Source organism: Microtus oregoni, unplaced genomic scaffold (genome assembly GCF_018167655.1).
Source record: "Microtus oregoni isolate MIOR12 unplaced genomic scaffold, Mior012 000002F_ref0000024, whole genome shotgun sequence".
In the NCBI taxonomy this organism is placed as follows: Eukaryota; Metazoa; Chordata; class Mammalia; order Rodentia; family Cricetidae; genus Microtus; species Microtus oregoni.
In genome coordinates this window covers 3349963-3373628 of record NW_024543061.1, presented here as the reverse complement: position 1 = coordinate 3373628, position 23666 = coordinate 3349963, and the positions used below count along the sequence as shown (strand labels likewise).

The following is a 23666-nucleotide window of genomic DNA, read 5'->3' as shown; positions in this document are numbered from 1 at the left end:
TTTCATTTTGTGGAATGTAGCATAGCAATTAAAAAACACATCCACTATGCAAACGTTTTGAAGTTGCTTTTAAGCATTTGGGAAGATGAACATGTTTGACCATGACATTATCTGCTTAAGTGATAAACAAAGGTCAAAATGGTATAGTAGGCAAAACCCTTGATGTGAAAGACAAGCTTCTTCTTTTCTGTTAAAAATACAGGAAGTTCAAAAGTCTACTAAAATTTGCACATTGTCCAACTTATTTTTGTTTTAACCTTAGAAAATGTTCACAAATAATTTCTTCTAGTGATTATAAAATTTTTCAGGTAGGCTTTTTAGGGAAAGGGTTTAGAGGAAAAATGCCTCTTTTTAATGCAGCATCATTAATGCTCACAGGTTGATTGCTCTGAATAAAATAAATTACTAGAAGAAATATATATCAATCTTGAGGGTTTTATGATTGAAACAGCAAATGTTGAAGCAACTAAATGTATCTAAATATATGTTCTATGCCAGGGTTTTTATAGCTATTATCTTCATTCATTTCCACAAAATTGTGATCCTACACACAAATGTCAGAAGAAACACAGAAGCTCACCAAAGGGAACACATTAAGAAACTATTAGATATACTATTTGAACTGAGCACATTATAGACCTGCATTCTAACTCTTCAATTTATTTCCTTTAAAGTACAATGACAGAGTGTTCATTTTTGTGTGAGCCTGAATATGCCATGAAATATTTGATAACTTCTTGTAGAAAGATTCAAGTATATACTTTTGGTCCTTGGTTCCCAAGAATGCAAAACTAAACTTTGTAAGGAGAACAGCACAGCTTCTCATGAAAGATGCAAACAAACAACTTTAGTAAAATCAGATTGTGTCTTTGCAGTATTTCCAAATAAAGTTTAATATAGTTGCATGATTGTTCTGAAATCTAATGTGGATTACTGATTCTATGAACAAGCTGGTGAAGATGGGCTTATTAGCTTCCAGACGTCTTCATCTAACATCATGGATATTTTTCTACCAATTCCATGTTTGGAATCAGGGTTGCTGTAACCCCACTAAATAATCAGATATTAGTTTCTCATAAGTGATCTGACATACTGTTTATTGACCTACTGCATTTTGTAAATATTTTGTAAGCTCTCTGACATCATATTGGGAATCAAGTATATATTAGAATGTAGTTTCTTGACAACAGCATACAGGCGATTATGGATGTTACTGCATATTACAATTACTAATAGAAGAATTTCATTTAATATATTATGAACAATAATTGTTTTAAATTGAAATTTCTAGTGACAATCAGGACAGTACTGATTAGCCACCTAATCTTATAAAGAATAACACTATGGTAAAATGAAAACAAGACTATACATTGTTTAGAGTGTGAAATGTTCCTAAGGTTTTGCCATGTGTATTAAATTATATTTGTTTGAGTCTAGAGGACACAAGGATAGGGCATACATTCTGTCTGTGGGTAGGTAACTTTGAGCTGTCAATGTAAATAGCTAGTGTAAATGCAATAAAATGATCCATTCAGTTCATGAGGCACCAATTCAAATTTCTGGGACAGAATATTGTTTTACAGTCTTCTAGTAGAATTCAAGACTGCATTTACATATGTATTTTATAAATACTGATATGTTTGTTTTAATTTTTTGCTATTTTTGTCATCTGATTTATTGGAAAATCTATTTAATACTTAAAATAAAGGAATAGTCTACTGTATTATTGTTGTGATGTCTTGATCATCACACTTGGCTACATTAATAATTCAAATTAAATTTCTTGGTAAATTTTCTTTTTGATTTTTCATTATTATATGAATGGTGAGATTTTTCAGTTTTACTTATGTCATGAGATTCACTTTTTATACTTAATTCTGTGAGGTGTATTTTACCAGATATATAAAAGATAGGAGAGTATTTGCTGTCTTAGAGAAATAATAATCATAAAAGATGTTTTATATAACCATGAGATTATTTTAAAGAATAGATAATATTTTATATGCAGTATTAAATTGTAAAAATGTGAAATTATTGTTTTATTATTGAAATATCAATACAATTTTTCATCACGAAAATGGTTCAAACTAGATGGGGTCCATGAGCAGAAAGGTGAATGAAGACAAAAGCTCCCATCCCTAACCAGGAAGCTGTCTCCAATTGACAACTGCTTATAAACAATTAGTTTTCTCCAGTAGAGTCTCAATAGGTATATAACCCACACTTAAGCATAGGCCACATACCCAGCAGAAGATAACCACGGAAAACAATCTCTCATATTGTTTTGTTTGGGATTTTTTCTTTAAATCTTGAGTCTTTTGCTGTTATATTATTGTTTCTGAATTTGTGTTTTTATGGTTTTTGTTTGTGTGCACTTGTGTTTGTGTGGGTTGTGCTTTTTCATAATTATCTTTAATTTTGTTGCTGGTAGTAGTCTTTTTTTTTCTTTTGCCTGTTTGTTTTCTAAGTAGAGAGAGAAAGAATTCATAAAATTGAGTGAGTGGAACATGGGTAAATATTAGAGGAGTAAAATGCATGATAAAAACACATAGTATAAATTTATAACAAAAGAGAAAATGAATGATTCTATTCTTTGTGTGCTTGGTGCTCACAGTCAAAAGAATACTTTCTGTGGCTGACCAAATAGATTGACAAATGTCTAGTCATTACAGGTAATTATGAAGTACACCTGATTGCTTCATTTCAGATTTTTGAAATCTCATTCTCTAAAAGAATAGAGCAGAAAAACACCACTTATTCTGAAATTTTAAGATCACATAGAAACTTGAATAATTTTTCTTGTTGGGTGTTAATGTATTCTAACAGAATAATCTGAGGTTCCTTTCAATTTTCCTGTATGAATATAAGTCATGCAATATGTCTTGAAGTATTTTGTTACAATTGAAGAATAGTCTAAATTTAATCTGTGTCTGTTTTTGTGTGTGTGAGTTTGTTAAGTCTGTGTTTGTATTGAGAAAGAGAAAGAGAGAAAATTGAAGAAATTATATGTTTCTACTACAAAAATGGGCTAGATAATAATATTTTTTACCATGAAAGTAATGTGTCTGGGCATGGAAAAATTTAAGTGTACATGAGTGGCAAGGAAATGAGAAAAACTAAAGGGTCAACCATACGAAAGATTTATGAGAAATGTATAAAGATATATCAGGTAATATAATACAAATGTAAATTAAATTTTTGTTTAGAGGTACCTATTGTGAGTAGATAAAGTTGGCACTAGAAACTATTAATTATTACACAAAACTCTAGAGTCAATGTAGGCTACTTGGTACTCCTAAGCAGATATTTCTGTGGATAACTATATTGATAAGGAAATTGATACTATAACAATGAATAAAGTAGAAAATAAGATTCATGAGTTAATAAATTGTCCTTGATGTTTTATCTGCTAAATTACTAGGGAAGTCAGTGAAAAGTGATCAATTATTTTTGGACTATCATCTTTAAGTGTGTTATTGTGGGGGAAAGTGTGTTGATTCTTTTGGAAGTAGGGAGTATGTAATAGTTTATATATTGAAAATATAAAAAAAGAAAACACAAAATGTAAAATTTTCCTTGAGAGTAGTGACAGGTGCCTGAGGGTAAGTCTCAGAATATATAAGCATAAATACGAAGGAGAGATACCCAGATTCTTCATGACAACCTCTGTAAACATATTACGTTAAGTGACTTTGTGCATGCCATTTCCTGATATTGTTTCATATTAACTATTATTCTATTATTTTTTTGTACATAACTAAGTCAATAACTAACAAAAAGCCCTCAACCCAGCCACATTGCTAAAAGTCTGTTGACTGTTTTACTGTGGCGGCCACTGCCTCTTTGCATAATTTAGACAAGGATGAGGGTGCTCCAGAGAGGCAAAGTTTATCCGAGAATTGATGAATAGTGCTGTGGTAAGTCTTAGTGTATAAAAACGTAGAAAAGCAATCACAGACTTTATAGAAAGAAAGCTTCGTATCCCAGTGATTATAAAAGGGGGAATCATTTATTTCAGGTAGACACAGTTCTCCTTCAAGGAATGACTCTTCCACACCCCGTGTTGAGAAGAGCTGCAGCAGAAGTGTTACATGGTTTTTCAAGCTTAGCTACACAAGTACATGCAAAGAAGAAAAAGGAGGAGACCATTGTTTCATCAGAAAAACAAGCACTTTTCCCTGGCATCATGTCTTTGGATATGTATCGCCTTGGAGAAATGTATAAAACCATTTAATATGTGGAGCAGTCTTAGAAAACTAGAGATTTTTGTACAAAGAAATCAATCCACTGAAAGAATGCCCACACAAGGTTGTTCGGGCTTAGGGTAGCCACACAGAGGAACTTTCAAAAGAACCCCAGGCCTTTGTTACTGACCTGCATTAACATAGTCGGTTTACACCTTCTCCAGGCCTGAGTCACACTGGGTATTACAAATGAAACCAGAACCGTGATGAAAATACTGATACAAAACAGTCTCAAGGTGATCATTCCAAAAATACCCTTCCTTTCAAAATTAAACAGGTTAGTCCAGGGTTTCTTTTTGAATGTTTCAGTTTAAAAAAGGTTTATCAAGAAAATACTAGTGTTTAAAACATCTATTAAAATGTCTATTAAATGACAGGATTTTTTAAATAGATTATTTCTTAGAAAGAATAATTCAAAAGCTATCTTCCAAGAAAACATAACTATAAACTTCAAAATGCAACTTAAAAAACATTACTTGTTTCCTTGCATATTCTTCCACATCCTGGAGGGAGAAAAAAAACTCCAAACTTGTTTTGTTTTCATGCTTGGGTATTTACAGTTTTAAAATATTCTAAGAATAGAAGCCAATTTTCAGTACAAATCAACTTGAATTCTAAAACTACTCACTTTTTCCTTTCATTTCACAAATATTGTCCAGCTCACAATGCCTATCCACATGACTTTTATGATTTCTAGTAGATCCTGGAAGTGTTAGGGAGCTAGCTCCAGTGTCAGTTTAACAGAATTATAAACACACATGAAACAAACACCAAAGAAAGTTTGAGTGATGTGCATCTTTATCAGGAAAATAAAAGCAAATCAGCATAGTCTAACTGCAGTAGTTAAAGCTGAGATGGGCATCTCAAGGTGCTCTGCCAAATAATAGAGTTCAAATACTTTTTTTTTTATATTAGGCAATGCATATTAGGTGTGGCTTTACTTTTAGCAGCTTAGTCAGATGGCATGCTAACGGCTGCAGTGTCATTTTCCCTGTATTCATCTCATTTCTGCATGCTGATGGAGTCTGTCTGCTAGAGAATGCATGAGAAATAGGACATGCAGTGTTTTGATAGTTACAATACACCCACAATCCTGAATGTGAATAATTATTAACCCTGATCTTTCTCTAAGGCAACTGCTATTTGTTACTCTTCTATTACTAAATTAGCACGATGTTCCTAGTTAGCTCTTTTGATCTATCTCCTATGCACTTAAGTATACAAAATATCAGGCTTTGCATGTCAAAGACTACTGCTTGCCACCAAAGAAGATTGAAGTGTTTTGGCTAGAGACTGATTCTGCAGATCAAATTGCCAACATTCACACATTTTACTTTAGGTTGCAAGTCTAGTAGAGTGCATAACCAGAATTTTGTATTTAGATTACAAAAAAAAATCCAAAACAATAAAACAAAACAAATAAAAACTGGTCTTTCTGTCTCTTAATTAAAACATCATCAGTTAATGATTATAAAGTAAACCTAGATGTATATAAAAATAAATAAATATTTTGAGAATACAAAGAAAGTGAAGTAAAAGAATATATAATTTTTAGAATACTAAATCTTTGATATTTAAAGAAAAAATTTTCTCATTTATCCATGACAATACCCACTAAGTGTGCCATTTGGCAAAGTTCAGTTGATTCTGTTGCTTCATTCTCTGATCCTTTTTATATCCCTAGAAATTAAAAAAAAAAAAAAAACACCAAAATCTTGTAAAGAGCAGAGCTGTGGTTCTCTATCCTTTGTTAATTAATTTAACTAAACATTTTAAAAAACAAAAATGGTCCTTCCCTCCCCATAGCTCCAAAAGCTTGAATGTATGTAATAGAGAGACGAAGGCATCTCACGTTACATGCACATAAGCTTCATTCCACTAACAAACACGCCTTCTAGTATAAGCTTGAAAGTCTATTCTGCTCTTTCCAGCAACTATTTAATCTAAAACTGTACAGTTCTTTCCTATACTCATTCCTCTAACCTACTTTATAGTAACACCATAAACAGAGAGCTATCTGACATTACCTTCTGAAATCTCAATGCATAATAACAAGTGATACAGGAAAAATATAAATAACTTATAGACTACCCAGCAAGATGATTCCACTCACTATACAAGCATATTTCTGCAGGGAGCAAAGACTTCTGCACAATTCAACCTAGTCAGTCAATATACTCAAATCCTCATCCTTAGAAATAAAGTAAAAAAGCCCACCAGACCTTGCTTACAGCTAAAAACAAAACTAGCAAAATGGACATGACCACTCTTGCATGGCACCTGGAACAGTAGCCATCTCTATTGTTCATAGGGCAAGGATCTAACTACCCATCCTGTTGGCCCAGAGTCTGCAACTCTGCAGTATGTAAATTGTGATGGAGAAAAACATTCTTTCTGCTGTATGTGTGTAAGGAGATAGGTCCTCTAGGTGGCTGTCCAAACCTGCCTGTGAAGGTCGAGTGCTGTCGGGACAGAGCTCCAGGGTCCTTTGGTTTCTCTGAGAACATGGAGAGCCCTTCTGTCTTCGTTGCTGGCTTCAGTAAACTTGGTCCCACAGCGGTCCTCGAGTTCTGGGGCACTTCTGAGGTGATGGCTTCATAAGTACCCCTTGACTGTTTCATAACACCTCCTAGTTCCTTGTCCTTCAAGAAATTGCTTAGACATAGACCAGGGAGTTGGCAGATGTTCTTGTAGGGACTGCTAGTCTGGTCAGCTGTGGAGTATCTAAAACGGTCCTCTGTGGGAGTATGTATTGCTTTTCTGTCCCTTGTGCTGAGACTTTGGCTCATGGTTCGATTCCGGTATGTAGACTGGGAAAGAAACAGAAAAGAAAAATCTTACAAAATCCTGTGTAGAAGAAGGTGGCCTGTAAACATTTGCCTACAGACCTGAAGCTCTCAATGACACACTAGAATGCTCCATGAAATTAAATTCTGAATTTTTATAAAACTTCAACAATATTAAATGTTCAGTTTACTAAACAAAAGCATTTTGAAAACAGTTTAGTGGTATAAATTTGAATTCTATACTTTTATCTGAAGATACAGACTTTTTTTTATTTTTTGTATTGGGTAAGTACAAAATACCGCAACTTACTTATGGATATACTCATTTAACAATGTACCCAGAGAATAAACGTAATTCTCAGATTCATGATTTCTTGTACCTAAATAGTAACCTAGACCTTTAATTACTTGAAAGAATAAACGTCATTGCAAGCCTGAAAGGATAGTGGAAGAACAGAGGAAATTTTAGAACATGGTTTGTCTAGATTTTTATATGCAACTTAAATTTCAAAAGCAGGCCAAATTACATACCATCTTCCTACTTTCAAGAATCTTAGATATCTGCATGGAATCAAAATGCCCTTCATTTAGTCTTGCTTTGGATGTGGCAAAGACTACAAGCTGTCAATCACACTCCTCTAAAGCCCACAGTGCTATGATTTAGAAAACATGTTGAGGTAGAAACAGAAACTGTATGCGCTATTGTTTGCTCAAATAAAACAAAAAGGATGTGTCATCTCTGCGAACAATAACAGAAAATCCACGAGAAGCAGATGGAAAGAATAAAGCAGAACGATGGGGATTGTGGTGTGATGGCACATGTGCAGACGGAGCCAGCACAATTTCCGGGAACTTGAAATGTAAATGATGTACAGTAGGGTTAAGTACTCATTGAAAATCAAATCTGCAAATCTTATATATACCCATATCCCAAATTACTTATCCAGCTGTCATCACTCTGTTGCATAAGAGCCTTCACTGCTTCCACATTAAGTCATGCCAAAGCAAAGTGTGACTGTCATCTTCAAAATCCATTCTTCCCCTTCAATAACAGCATTGTCTTTCTTAACGCCTGAAAACTGTCTTGTGCCCTCCTTCCGCAGACTCATGCTTGCTATCTACGGGCAAATCACACCATCTAGTTAAACACTTCCTAAAACCACCATGGCACATATCCACTAGCCTGGCAATGCTAGGCATCTGACTGACATTTATAAATAAACTTACTTTTTTAATACTTAGTGTTATTCAGTGTATATCACATACCAAGAACTCTGATAATGTCCTCACATCTGCTCTCACTATATTGTCATTTCAGTTGAGACTCCAAGGTCATTATCACAGAAATGAGTCCCTATGCATTCTCCTGTGTTTCAAGTGTGCCTGACTATGTGCTTTTCTCATCCATTTCAGGTTGAAGAACTAAATGCAAAGACCTATTCCTTAAGATTGTGTCTCAAAGTTGTCATTGACCTGACATTTTTATTTTGTACCATGGTCTTACTTACTGACCCCTTTAGTCTCTTCAAAGCAACAAAGTAAATATGATACAATATGCTATTATGATCCACCTTAAGACAAATAAAAAATGTCTCATTTCTTTGGAGGAACTAAAAGCAGTAATATTTATGTTAATTATTTAGGAGTTTCCTAGTCTCTTTTCTCTTTGTTTTTTTCATAGCTCTTCCCCAGTACTTATGGCCTTGGACTTCCTTATAAATTTGAGCCATTTCTTCTTTCCGTCTTTGTGGTCAGACGTTTACTAACACATTAACTCTGTCGTCAGAGGAGTGTCAGTCAACTGTGTCTTTGATTCCTTAGCCAAATGAAGTCATGTGCTAGGCATGTGGGTTCTGCTCCTTAGTACTGTGAGAAAAGTTCTGTTTCCAGTGGAGGGAGAACCTTGAAAAGTAAGAGTGATAATGCCACTAATCCATCTTTTCATACTTACTAGTATTATTTTAAAGGCAAATCATAATTGTATACATGTGTGGGGTATAATAGAAGGTTTGATATGTGTGTACAATTTTGAGAGTTTAAATTAATATGAGTGACACAACCATTATCTCTTATATCTGTAGTGTGAGAGGGTCTGCTTTTCATCCTGGCCATCCAACTAGCTTACAATCAAAATAATTACACAGAAACTGTCTGCCACACTTCCCTTCTTCCCAGCATTCTGTTCTGTCTACTCCGTCCACCTAAGGGCTGCTCTATCAAAAGGCTAATACAGTCTCTTTATTCAACCAATGAAAGCAACACACAAACACTTAAACCTCCTACACCATATATCAGTGGTGATTTGTTGCTTTTTTTTATTTCTGTTTCTACATGAGTTTTCTGTGAAAGTAAAAAAAGATGGATGGAGGCCTGACTGTTATTGCTTTAATAGTACAGTTAGGTAAATTAATATTATTTTCTTGATGTCATCATTTTAGTCCTACTTGGATACTTTATGACACCAAATATACAATTTTAGTAAAAATACATGGTTCAACAACTGAATCCCACAGACTCCTTAATGTTCATCCTCTAATATGTTGTTTAGTACCAACATCTACAGTGGATCTATCACAAAAAAATAAGCAAAATAAAATCTCTCTCTTAATTTTTATGCAAAATACATAGCTAAGTCATTTATTTCCATTTTCTTAGAATGTGTTGCTCTTGACACATCAGAATTTTCAAAAGTTCTGTTATGTTCAACACCATAGCAGAGTTTACAGTCGACATAACAACAAAGGAGTGAATAATATTGTAGTCAAAGACTTGAAGCAACCATTTACTAATGTGATATGCTTTATTGAGCACTTCTGATGCAGGAGCTGCATAAGGTGGTGCTGTGAAATAATCATTCTGTACACTGTGAAGACAAGTTGCTATCATTGTTAATGAAATGCTGATTGGCTGATAGCTAGGGAGGATTTTAGGGGTAGAGAAAATGATGGGGAGAAAAAGCATGGAGTCTCAAGCAAATCGACATGAGATGCATAGTGATTAGGATGGGAAGTACATACATAAATTAAGAGAGTCATAGCAGCACATGGATTAATAGAAATGGGTTAATTTAAGTTACAAGAGCTTCTGAAGGCAAGACTAAGCTATCATTAGGACATTTATAATTAATACTCTCTCTGTGTGGTTATTTGGGAACTAGCTCGGAGGACAGAAAACTCTGCCTACAAATGGTCCCCAAACAAATGTTTAGCACCTACATCCACATAAGACTTGAGAAAGCCAAAAAAAAAAAAAAAAAAAAAAAAAAGAGTTCTAAACACACAGAATCAGAGCCAAATGCAGCTTCCTAGTCTGGTGCCTCTCATGCCAGAAGTATTACAGGGCCGCATCTTGTGGAGCCACCTGTGGGATGGAGTTAGCTGCCAAGTGCCATGTGCTAGCTCCACACACTAAGCTGAGCAGTGGTGGTGTCTGACAGAGCAGTTTAAGATCCATATCATACAATCAAAGAACAATAAAGATGCACAGTAAAGACAGACAGATCCAAATAAAAAAATGAAACAAAACAAATGAAAAAAACCCTCTACACAGTTTATAGCATGTTTAAAAATATACATAGGCATTGAAGAAAGAAATTGAGGAGGATACCAGAAAATGGAAGGACCTCCCTTGCTCGTGGATTGGGAGGATCAACACAGTAAAAATTTCAATTCTACCAGGGCAATTTATAGATTCAATGCAATCCCCATCAAGGTCCCATCAAATTTCTTCACAGATCTTGAGAGGACAATAATCAACTTTATATGGAAAAACAAAAAACCCAAAATAGCCAAAAGAATCCTATACAACATAGGATCTTCTGGAGGCATTACCATCCCTGACTTCAAACTCTATTACAGAGCTACAGTGATGAAAACAGTGTGGTACTGGCATAAAAACAGAGAAGTCGACCAATGGAATCATATAGAAGACCTGAATTTTAACCCACAAACCTATTAACACCTCATTTTCGATAAAGGAGCTAAAAATATACAATGGAAGAAAGAAAGCATCTTCAACGAATGGTGCTGGCACAACTGGATGTCAACCTGTAGAAGAATGAAAATAGAACCATATCTATCACCATGCACAAATCTTAAGTCCAAATGGATCAAAGACCTCATTATCAAGCTGAACACACTGAACCTGATAGAAGAGAAAGTGGGAAGTACCCTACAACACATGGGCACGGGAGATCGCTTCCTGTGTATAACCCCTGCAGCACAGACATTAAGGACAACATTGAATAAACGGGACCTACTAAAACTGAGAAGCTTCTGTAAAGCAAAGACACTGTCACTAAGACAAAAACAAAACCTACTGACTGGGAGATCTTCACCAACCCCGCAACAGACAAAGGTATGATCTCCAAAATATGTAGAGAACTCAAGAAACTAGACTTTAAAAGGCTAATTAATCCAATTAAAAAATGGGGCACTGGACTGAACAGAGAATTCTCAACAGAAGAAGTTCAAATGGCCAAAAGACACATAAGGTCATGCTCAACCTTCTTAGCAATCAGGGAAATGAAAATCAAAACAACTTTGGGATATCACCTTACACCTGTCAGAATGGTTAAAATCAAAAACTCCAATGATAGCCTTTGCTGGAAAAGCTGTGGAGTAAGGGGAACACTAATCCATTGCTGGAGGGAATGCAAACTTGCGCAACCATTTTGGAAATAAGTGTGGCAGTTTCTCAGGAAATTGGGAATCCACCTTCCTCTGGATCCAGCAATACCACTCTCAGGAATATACCCAAGAGATGCCCAATCATACTACAAAAGCATTTGTTCAACTATGTTCATAGCAGCATTATTTGTAATAGCCGAACCTGGAAACAACCTAGATGTCCTTCAATGGAAGAATGGATGAAGAAAGTGTGGAATATATACACAGTAGAGTACTATGCTGCAGTAAAAAACAACGACTTCTCGAATTTTGCATGCAAATGGATGGAAATAGAAAACACTATACTGAGTGAGGTAACCCGGACCCAAAAAGATGAACATGGGATGTACTCACTCATAATTGGTTTCTAGCCATAAATAAGGGTCACAGAGTCTACAATTGGTGAACCTAAAGAAGCTAAGTAAGAAGGGGAACCCAAGGAAAAACATATAGTGATCCTCTTGGCTATGAACCTTCATCTGGTGATGGATGGAGATAGAGACAGAGACCCACACTGGAGCACTGGATTGAGCTTCCAAGGTCCCAATGAGGAGCAGAAGGAGGGAGAACAAGAGCAATGAAGTCAGGACCACGAGGGGTGCACCCACCCACTGAGACAGTGGGGCTGATCTATTGGGAGCTCACCAAGGCCAGCTGGACTGTGACTGAAAAAGTATGGGATAAAACCGGAATCTCTGAACATGGCGAACAATGAGGGCTGATGAGAAGCCAAGGACAATGGCAGGGGGTTTTGATCCTACTTAATGTTTTGGCTTTGTGCGAGCCTAGCCAGTTTGGATGTTCACCTTCCTAGATATGGACGGAGGGGGGAGGACCTTGGACTTTCCACAGGGCAGGGAACCCTGACTGCTCTTGGGACTGGAGAGGGAGGGGGAGAGGAGTGGGGAGAGGGGGAGAAGGGTGGGAGGAGGGGGAGGGAAATGGGAGGCTGGGAGGAGGCGGAAACTTTTTTTTCCTTTTTTTCAATAAAATAAAATAAATATACATAGACTTGGGAGAGAGAAGAGAAAAAATAAATACCATCATAGTTTTAAAAACAGTTTAAAAATAACAACGTCCTTAAAAAAGGAGAAAAGTAAAATAAAAACAAAAAGGATATAATATGAAAAATGTAAATATGGGAAATATAGAGTCTGTATCTTTATTGTTATTGTGTTGTCTTTAGATTTTCTGATTTCTACTGAAGGAACAACAGCTGCTAAGACACATTGGATCATTAAAACTGCTATATTAAACTAACTCATATTTTAAAAATGTCTTGACCGCAAAATGGAAGTCAAAAGGTAAGTTACTTTGTGGGAAAGGTTATATTTTGATTTCTACAGGTAATGAAAGGCTATGCATTCCTGTCAAGTTAATCTGGGTCGTGTTTGATTTTTAAAGGAAAGATACCTTTAAAAATCCTGTATGCAGACATAAAGAAATAAACATAGAAAAACTACAAATCATTTAACATGAATTTTACTTGTTCAAATATAAAACAAAAAATTATTTTTGCCTGACTTGCGTACAACACACAGTCTATGCTTGTGTTAATATAGACATGTATGTCACCTTTAAAAGTTTCTCTATTTTAAGAACAAAGAGACTAGATACCAATAAAAACAGATATCCCAGGTGATCCAGCATTTCAAAATGATGCTGTTATAGTCTCCTCAGAATTCTGCATCCAAAACAGCTTCAAGGTTACTGGCTGAGATGGTGCATACATTTGTATGTATTTTATAAGTTGATACAAATTTTAGGTTACTTTTGTTAATAGATGTATGCCCGTACTCTTGTTTGGGTATTATGTATATGCAGCTCAATTAAAATGTAATGAATAATTTAGAAATGTAGATTAATACTCATCTATAATAGTCTAACTTATAGTGATTTTAGGTATATTTTCAATGTTGTAAACAGGTATATTTAGATAAAAAGATGGTTTTCAAATACCTCAAGGACCTTCAGAATACGGTATTTAATATGCTTAATAGACTAAAGATTTTCATGGAAATGAGACACGCCTGCTCCTGACAGCACCAATTTGCTTCAAAAGAGGATGATAGGTGTCAAAGAAACTCCATATGGTGTTTGTTTTCTTTATGGTAACAGCTAGCTATTTGGAAAAAAAAAAAAACCCTACCATTGTCTTAGATGCTGACAGTATCCTGTTCAAACTGGATCATCAGAATGCAAAAAAGATGCCTATCAAACTTTGCCAAGACAGGGTAGAGGAGTACTTCAAAATTCCCTGCTTCTTAAAATATCTGTCAGATTACTAGGTCTATAGGTTGTAGATGGATACCCTGATGTTACAGATAAACTTTGTGTGACTGTTTAGGCAGCCAGCTGTTTCTGTCGTTTCTATTAATTTTGTGCTTTATTTAACTTTTTTTTTCATTTTATGTGCATTAGTGTGAAGGTGTCAGATCACCTTCCACTGGATCTTCAGACAGTTGTGAGCTGCCATGTGGGTGCTGGGAATTGAACCCGGGTCCTCTGGAAGAGCAGTCAGTGCTCTTAACCACTGAGCCATATCTCCAGCCCCGTTTCTATTAATTTTGGAAGTTGCTTGTTAAGCACTTCCTATTTATCCAGTTTATTATATCCTTTTCAGTTCCTTGCGTGGGATGAGGACTATATAATTACAGTTGCAGTTCTTCCAAATTATGGTAGAAAGTAAATTAGATACAAAACTTAGAACTCTTTGGGAAAGGGAACCTAAAAGAGGAATTTCTCTAAATTTTATTTAGACAAAAGGGGTAAATGTTGCAGAAGAATTGTCCATCCATGCATTCTACTGTGTCTATAAAATAACCTTGAATTTAGGATGTAGTCAGCTATTGGACGACTGGAATTAACCATAAAGTTCTCGAAGGACTTTGTGGGTAGTTTAGAAAAAACAAGAATTGACATAGGGGGAATATAAGGGGTATTGTCAATGCTGGACATTCCTGAAGAACTTGGAGAGAGGGTCAACTAATTGTTCCATGTTTCCTGGATTCTACATAACTTTATTTCAATTTCTGACTTTCTAGGTTTTATTATACTAGAATAAACTAGGTAATCATTTCATCTGTCAGGTACAGTAATAGTTCTATATTCACAAAAGATTGGACCCCAATCCTGCCATCAGGGAGCTTAAAATTTAATTTTTTTTTTATAGAGAAAAAAATATGTCTGCCTCCTCCCAGCCTCCCACTCCTCCCCCCTCCCCCCACTCCTCTCCCTGTCCCTCCACTCCTCTCCCCCTCCCCCCACTCCTCTACCCCTCCCTATCAAGTCTGAAGAGCAGTCAGGGTTCCCTGCCCTGTGGAAAGTCCAAAGTCCTCCCCCCTCCATCCTGGTCTAGGAAGGTGTACATCCAAACTGGCTAGGCTCGCACAAAGCCAGAACATGAAGTAGGATCAAAACCCAGGGCCATTGTCCTTGGCTTCTCATCAGCCCTCATTGTCTGCCATATTCAGAGAGTCCGATTTTATCCCCTGCTTTTTCAGTAGCAGTCCAGCTGGCCTTGGTGAGCTCCCAATAGATCAGCCCCACTGTCTCCGTGAGTGGGTGTACCCCTCTTGGTCCTGACTTCCTTGCTCATCTTCTCCCTCCTTCTGTTCCTCATTGGGACTTTGGGAGTTCAGTCCAGTGCTCCAGTGTGGGTCTCTGTCTCTATCTCCATCCATCGCCAGATGAAGGTTCTATGGTGATATGCAAAATATTCATCAGTATGGCTATAGGATAGGATCATTTCAGGTTCCCTATCTTCAGCTGTCCCAGGAACTAACTGGGGACCTCGCCTTGAGCACCTGGAAGCCCCTCTTGGTCCAAGTCTCTTCCCAACCCTAAGATGGCTCCCTTAATTAAGATATGTGCTTCCCTGCTCCCCTATCCAACCTTCCTTTATCCCAATCATCCCTTTGCCCCAAGTTCTCCCGATCCTACCCTTCGCATTTTTCTCTCCCCATCTCCCCTTACCCCCCTCCCACCCCACCCTTAAGATCCCGATTTTTTTGCCTGTCAATCTTGTCTACTTCCCCTACCCAGGAGGATAGCTATATGTTTTTCTTTGGGTTCACCTTCTTATTTAGCTTCTTTAGGATAGCAAATTATACACTCACGGACCTTTATTTATGGCTAGAAATCAATTATGAGTGAGTACATCCCATGTTCATCTTTTTGGGTCTGGGTTACCTCACTCAGCATAGTATTTTCTATTTCCATCCATTTGCATGCAAAATTCAAGAAGTCATTGTTTTTTACTGCAGCATAGTACTCTACTGTGTATATATTCCACACTTTCTTCATCCATTCTTCCGTTGAAGGACATCTAGGTTGTTTCCAGGTTCTGGCTATTACAAATAATGCTGCTATGAACATAGTTGAACAAATGCCCTTGTCATATGATTGGGCATCTCTTGGGTATATTCCCAAGAGTGGTATTGCTGGGTCCAGGGGTAGGTTGATCCCGAATCTCCTGAGAAACCACCACACTGCTTTCCAAAGTGGTTGCACAAGTTTGCATTCCCACCAGCAATGGATGACGGAACCCCTCCCTCCACAACCTCTCCAGCAGAGGCTATCAGGGCTGTCTTTCTTTTGCACGACCCAGCCCCCCAGCACCCCTCCCCAACCCTGCCCTGCTGTATGCTAGGACCAGTGCTCAAGAACAGTTTTAAACTCCTACACTAAGGCTAGCCACCCAGAGTGGTGAGTGCCTGCCTACCGGGCAGGCCTCAGGGTCCCCTGTAAGGGAGCCAAGGCACCTTCAGCTCGTGCATGCGCCAGGCTCTCCTGTGCTCTTCTGGATACCGCCCCCTTTTGCTCCGTTCATCCTTTTGTCCCCGGATCATTGGGCTACCAGGTGGCCCTGTTTCGTTGCTGAGGAATCCCATCTGGACGGGTGAGTGTGTGCTATCCAGGGGCACATTGTCCCAGAAGAAAGCACAAACCCCCCTCCCCCAGCTCCTTCTGCAGGGCTGTCTTTCTTACACACGACCCCCCTACCCCCCCCCCCCCCCCCCCCCCCGCCCCAAGTCTTCGTTTTCTGCAAGGTCCTTTGCTCAGGAACAGTTTTCTGCTCCTATGCTAAGGCTACCCACCCAGAGCGGTGACAGCCTACCTAAGGGGCAGGCCTCAAGGACCCCCGGTAAGGGAGCACATGCACCTTCAGCCTGTGCGGCAGGGTGTCCTGTGTTCTACTCTTCCCCACTCTGCCCCCCAAGTTCCCCCTTTTGTCCTCGGGTCATTGGACTACCAGGCGTCCATGTTTTGGTGCTGAGGAGTTCATCTGGATGGGAACGGTTCCTGCTTCTACACTGAAGAGATACACCCAGAGAGTCAATCACAGCAAAGACTGGACCAAGACACCAGGCCTCTCCTGGCTCCATTTGAAGGAAGAGATGGGAAGGCGCCAATACAAGAATTCCTCCAACAACCTGAAAGGCAACATGACACCACCAGAATCCAGGGATCCTGAAATAAGAAGAATTGTACACCCTACTCCAGAAGAATTAGAAGAAATCGACTCAAAATGAACTATATGAAAATAATAGAGGACCTTAAACAGGAGGTGAAAAACTGCCATAAACAATTAGAGATTACAAACAAAAAGGTAGAGGAAATGAATAAATCGCTTAAAATTTAATATTAAACTCAACTGGAATAAGAAACATTCTGAATGGCCACAAAGTGTTTCATATATTTTTAAATTGTCTTATTCATAAAAAGAAGATTTGTATTCCACCAACACCTCCAGCAAAGATTATTTTGAACATCGAAGAAATGTGAAAGTGAAAACGCCTAGTATTGTACCTTGAAAATAGCCATATAACATTTATTCTTGATGACAGTCGTTATAATAATCCAAAAAGGAGAAAAATATAAAGCAAGTAATAGACCATAAAATTATTTTGGTAAGTGTTTATTCCATCTTTCAGTAGCTAACGACTCTAAAGAATCTATCTCAAAACAAAAGTAATTTTCTCTCTAATATTAGTAATTTCATATTTATTACTGTACATTGGTTCTCAAGACACAAACTCTATCAAAGATATTTATAAAAGTTTATTAGGGAATATTTTCTAGCCAACAGTCATAGAGGAATGGAAAATGTGAGACGGATAGAGCAAGAGAGTAAACCATGCCACTGGATCAGTTGGGCAAGTGTGTAGTTGAGATGCTTCTTCATGATCTGTTAAACACATGGTAGTCTGTTTATAAGACTCATCTAAGACATTATTAGATAATACTAGATTTTGGGTATAATTTTTTATTCATTAGAAAAAATGCTTCGAGAGAGCTACTTAAGAGCCATCAGCACCAATATCTCCAGAAACTAAGTTAAGAAAGGAATGACGTGTGTGTGTGTGTGTGTGTGTGTGTGTAAGAGAGAGAGAAAGAAAGAGAGAAGAACAAGGGAAGAGAAAGTGTGTTCTACTGTGTGATTATGTAAGTGAGTAAATGTGTGTGTGTGTGTGTGTGTGTGTGTGTGTGTGTGTGTGTATGAGTTTCCATCAGAGGAAGGATGAACTATAAAGAAAAACACTGCATTTACTACATTGACCATTCAATCACACGATACATATTTTCTATTAATTGTAGGATTATGAGGATTAATAGCAGAAAATATATCTTCAGTTAAAATACCTAATCTAAAAATGTCATTAGCATTCTGCATGTGTATTTTTGAATTAAATTTTACAGTGCATTAAATAAGAAAACTAAGATGGAAAAAATATATTTTATTTTACCTGTTTTATTTAAAAATAATATATATGTTTATCCCAGAGAAAATTAAGTGCCTTACTATACAACTGATGGTAATTTCTAAGAAACTTTTAGAATTACAATCTTAAAATGGATTTTCTTTTTGATTTATTAAACTTCACTTTCTTTTAAAATTGAAAATATATTTTTAAATATTATCTGACTACACTTTCCCTCATTCGTCTCTTGCCACATCCTCCCAACCTTTCTATCCACACTACTTTCATACATTCTTTCTTTCTCTTTAGAAAACAAACAGCCCATTAAAAATACAATCAAATTGGAATAAAACAAAAATCTAGAAACATTTTCCTCCATATCAAAATTTCTTCTCCAAATCACAGAATTATTTCAGCTTTCTTACTACATAGGTAAAGCAGTTAGTGTATTATGTATTCAGTGTTGAGAGTAAAGTATCAAACGATGGAGAAATATCTGATGATGTGGTCACATTTCACATTATAAGAATATCAGGTATTTCTTTCTCCCTTATGTTAATGCCCTTTTTCATTTCCTCACTGGGATATATAGGCTCCTCTATATGACTCTAACTTAAAACAATTTTTTTCATATCACCAAGAAAAGAAAAATAAACAAATTAAATATATGGTGCTAATTTAAAACAAATGTTCGCTAGACATTTCCTACCCAGTTAGACTCAGTGCATTGACTAGATAAGGGTGCTTGCAACTAACACCGGCAACTGCCAAAAGATCTTCTCTGGAAGAAACGGACAACAATATTACTTTATGAGTATCATCATGACCACTTAGGAGACAATTTGATGAGCACATCCTGTCCTTAGTGAAAAGAACAATATATTAACCTTCCTCATACTCTCAAAGACTCAGAGAGTGATTTGTAAGAAGGGGAAAGAAGGATGTAAAAGTTAGAGAAAAATGTGTTTTGAAGGGGAAACTGAGAAGGCTGACGTCACGGCATGAGGTGGTTTTTGTACTCTAGAAGTCACATGAGCTATAATTATGTACAGGAGGAAAGGCCTATGACTTCCTTTCACATAACAGGAAGCTTTCATTGGTCTCACATCTTCCCCAGTTTTTACGCACTGATAATGTCTAATGTTCCTTACATAGTGCATATGCTTCTGCTTCTTTCAACTAACCACAACCAAAGTCTCTGAAAACAATCCCAATGAAATTCACTGAGCAGGGGAAGGCAGAGAAATGAATGTAAAGGCATGTGCTTGGGAAGGGACAGTACACTATCAAAGAGTGCAGAGGCACAGGAGAAGATGTCAAGATGAGTATTCCAGAAATACATACTCACATATATAGAATGTCAGGGCTTTTTAAAAAACTTTCAGGTCTTTTGTGCATCAATTTGGTCTCCAGCTTTGTATTTTTATGGCTTTCTTGTGCATATGAGTGTGTATGTCTCTGTGTCTATATGTGGTTTTTTGTGCTTTTTCTTTTCACTTTATTCTTCTCTTTGTTTGTAGTATTATGGCTTGTTGTTTTTGCTTTATCTTACTTTATTTTATTATTATTTAGATGCCTCTTTATTTTATAACAAGAGTGTTGTCTCCTACCGAAAAGATGGAAAGAATCAGGTAGTATTTCTGAGAAGAAAACTATATTCAGTTTAAAAATCAGTATAAAATATAAGACAAGGCCAGAGACTTTTGCAGGGCCAAATTCAAGCCAGGGACCTCTGCAGGAGCAGATCCAGACCAGGATTTACAGAACCTGGTCAAATCTGGTAACCTAGGCTACAGCAGACCTAAGACAACAATCTTCAAGGGAGTGGAGAAAAGTGTAAGAGTGCTGAGTGACCTCCACTAACATGGAGTGACCAAGGAATAACTAGAACCACAGCATGAGGAACAACTGTCTAAGCCTGGGATTCTCTGCACCTAGAAGATTAATCAACAGCCCCGACCATACCTATTAGAGGAAAAGATGAGTAGAAAAGATAAGAACACATGCAACTCCACAAAGAGCAACACAACACCAATAAATACTAAAGATACTACAACAGGAAGACTTGAACAGTCAAATATAGATGAAGCAGAAGATAATGATCTAAAAAATAACCTCAAGAGAATGTTTGAAACTCATAAAGAGGAAATGAGAAATCCCCCCAAAGAAATGAAGGAAAAGACAAAAAAAAAAGGAAGACATCTGCAAGTCCCTTAAAAAAAAAAAACAATCAAACATATAAAAGAAACTATTCAAGACTTGATAACTGAAATAGAGACAATAAAGAAAACACAAGCCAAGGGAATTATAGAAACAGGAATCATGAGAAAACGATCACAAATGCAAGCATGAAGAGAAGAATAAAAGAGATGGAAGAGAAAATCTCAAGCACTAAAGATACAATAGATAAAATAGAATCATCAGTTCTATTAATTAATTAATTAATTCTAACAAAAGTTTAACCCAAAATATCCAGGAAGTATGGGACACTATGAAAAGGCCAAACCTAAGAATAATAGGTTTAGAAGAAGGAGAAAAATTCAACTCAGAAGCCAGAAAATATATTTAACAAAATCATAGAAGAAAACTTTCCCAACCTGAAGAATGATATGCAAGCCAGAAGGTCATCGTCATGCATTATTAAGGGACCACGGATGCAAGCCAAGACTACCATACCCAGCAAAACTTTCAATCACCATAGAAAGACAAAACAAGATATTTCATGACAAAACCAGATCTAACCGATTCCTAGCCCAACCCTTCATAGAAAAATAGAAGAAAAACTGCAACCCAAGGAAGTTGGCTACATCAAGAAAAACACAGATGATCTCCTAGCAGCAAATCCCAAAGAAGGGAAAAGCACAAAAATTGACATCACAAACAATGAAATCTAAATTAACAGAAAATCACAATCACTGGTCATTATTATCCCTTAATATAAATGGACTCAACTCACCTATAAAAAGCCACAGGCTAACAGATTGGATACAAAAACAAAATCCATCCTTCTTCTACATACAATAAACATACCTCAACCTCAAAGACAGATATCATCTCAGAATAAAGGGTTGCAAAAATATTCTAATCAAATGGACCTAAGAAACAAGTGGGTGTAGCTATCCTAATATCTAACAAAATAGACTTCAAAATAAAATCAATCAAAAGAGACAAAAGGACATTTCATATTAGTCACAGGGAAAATCCATGAAGAAAAAAAAAATCTCAATACTGAACATCTATGACCCCCCAAAAAGGGCACAATCATATGTAAAAGAAACACTCTTAAAGCTTAAATCATACATTGAACCCCACACAATAATAGTGGGAGACTTTAACACTCCACTCTCACCACTGGACAGGTCAGTCAGACAAAAAATGAACAAAGAAATAAGGGACATAACAGTTGTTATGGACTCAAATGGACTTAACAGACATCTAAAAACGATTTCATCCAAACATAAAAGGATATGCCTTCCCCTCAACACCTATTGGAACCTTCCCAAAAGTTGTCCACATACTTGTTAACAAAAAAACCCAAAACAAATAAAAAAAAATAAAATAACCCCATGTTTCAATCAGATCACCATGGTTTAAAACTAGAAATCAACAGAAATAATAATTCCAGAAAACCCACAAATGCAATAAAATTAAAGAATGCTCATCTTAATCATCAATGGGTCAAGAAAGAAATAAAGGGAGAAATTAAAGACTTTCTAAAATGAAAATGACCACACAATGTATTTCTTGGACACAATGAAAGCAGTGTCAGGAGAAAAGTTCAAAGCACAAAATACCAATATGAAGAAGCTGGAAAAATCCCACACTAGTGAATTAACAAAACATTTGGAAACTTAAGAACAAAAAGAAGCAAACTCACCTAAGAGAACTAGATGGCAGGAAATAATCAAATCAAAAGCTGAAATTAAGAAAATAGCAACAAAGAAAACAATACAAAGAATCAATGAGACAAAGAGTTGGTTCATCAAGAAAAGCAACAAAATAGATAAATTTTTATACAAACTAACAAGAAGGCAGAGAGAGAATGTCCAAATTAGCAAAATCAGAATGAAAAGGCAGTCATAACAACAGAAATGGAGGAAATGAAGAAAATAATCAGGTCATTTTATAAAAACCTGCATTTCACAAAATTGGATAACTTAAAGGAAGTAGACAACTTTCTGGATAAATATCATTTACCAAAATTAAATCAAGAACAGATAAGCAAAATAAATAGACCTATAAATGCTAAAGGAATAAAAACAGTCAGCAAAAGTCTAGGAACCAAAAGAAGGCCAGGATCAGATGGTTTCAGCTCAGAATTCTATAAGATTTTCATAGAAGAACTAATAACAATATTCCTATGATGGAGGAAGGTCATTGGTTAAATAAAGAAACTGCCTTGGCCCTGATGGGACAGAAAATTAGGTAGGCGGAGTAAACAGAACAGAATGCTGGGAGGAAGAGGAAGTGAGCTCAGATGCCATTTGCTCCCCTCTCTGGGGCAGATGCAAGGCACTGCTCTCTAGGGCAGACATGCTGAAGCTCCGACCCAGGATGGACGTAGGCTAGAATCTTCCTGGTAAGCGCACCTCGGTGCTACACACATTAATAGAAATGGGTCAGGCAGTGCTTAAATAAATACAGTTTGTGTGTTGTTATTTCGGGGCATAAGCTAGCCAGGCGGCTGGGAGCAGGGCAGCAGAAATGCAACCCAAAGCCCCTTCAACACTCCTCAAATTGTTCCACACAATAGAAACAGAAGGAACATTTCCAAACTCTTTATGAGGCTACAATTACCTTGAAAGCCAAACTAAAGAAATACATTACTAAGAAAGAGAATTACAGACTAATCTCACTCATGAACATTGATGCAAAAATACTAAATAAAATACTGGCAAACCAAATTCAAGAACACATCAGAACCATCATCCACTATGATCAAGCCACCTTCATCCCAGAGATGCAAGGATGGTTCAAAATACAAAAATCTGTCAACATAATCCACCACATAAGCAAACTAAAAAAAATTAAAACCACATGATTATCTCATTAGATGCCAAAAAAGCTTTCAATAAAATACAACATTCCTCCATGATAAGGGTCTTGGAGAGAGCAGGGATACATGGAACATACCTAAACATAATAAAGGCAATATACAGCAAGCCAACAGCCAATATCAAACTAAATGGAAAGAAACTCCCAGCGATCCAATGAAATCAGAAACAAGACAAGGTTGTCCACGATCTCCATATCTATTCATTATAG

The 23666-nt window shown here is 36.6% G+C and overlaps 1 protein-coding gene across 1 annotated transcript in view; it reads right to left on the bottom strand.

Moving 5' to 3' along the window:
- Positions 1–6469: 6469 nt before the first annotated feature.
- The window catches only part of Ccser1 (coiled-coil serine rich protein 1), a 1090845-nt gene continuing 1073648 nt past the window's right edge, over positions 6470–23666 (bottom strand). Inside the window, exon 11 of the mRNA XM_041634515.1 lies at positions 6470–7054. Within this exon, the coding sequence (XP_041490449.1) occupies positions 6569–7054 (486 nt within the window). The 3' untranslated portion in view covers positions 6470–6568. The remainder of the gene's footprint in view (positions 7055–23666) is intronic.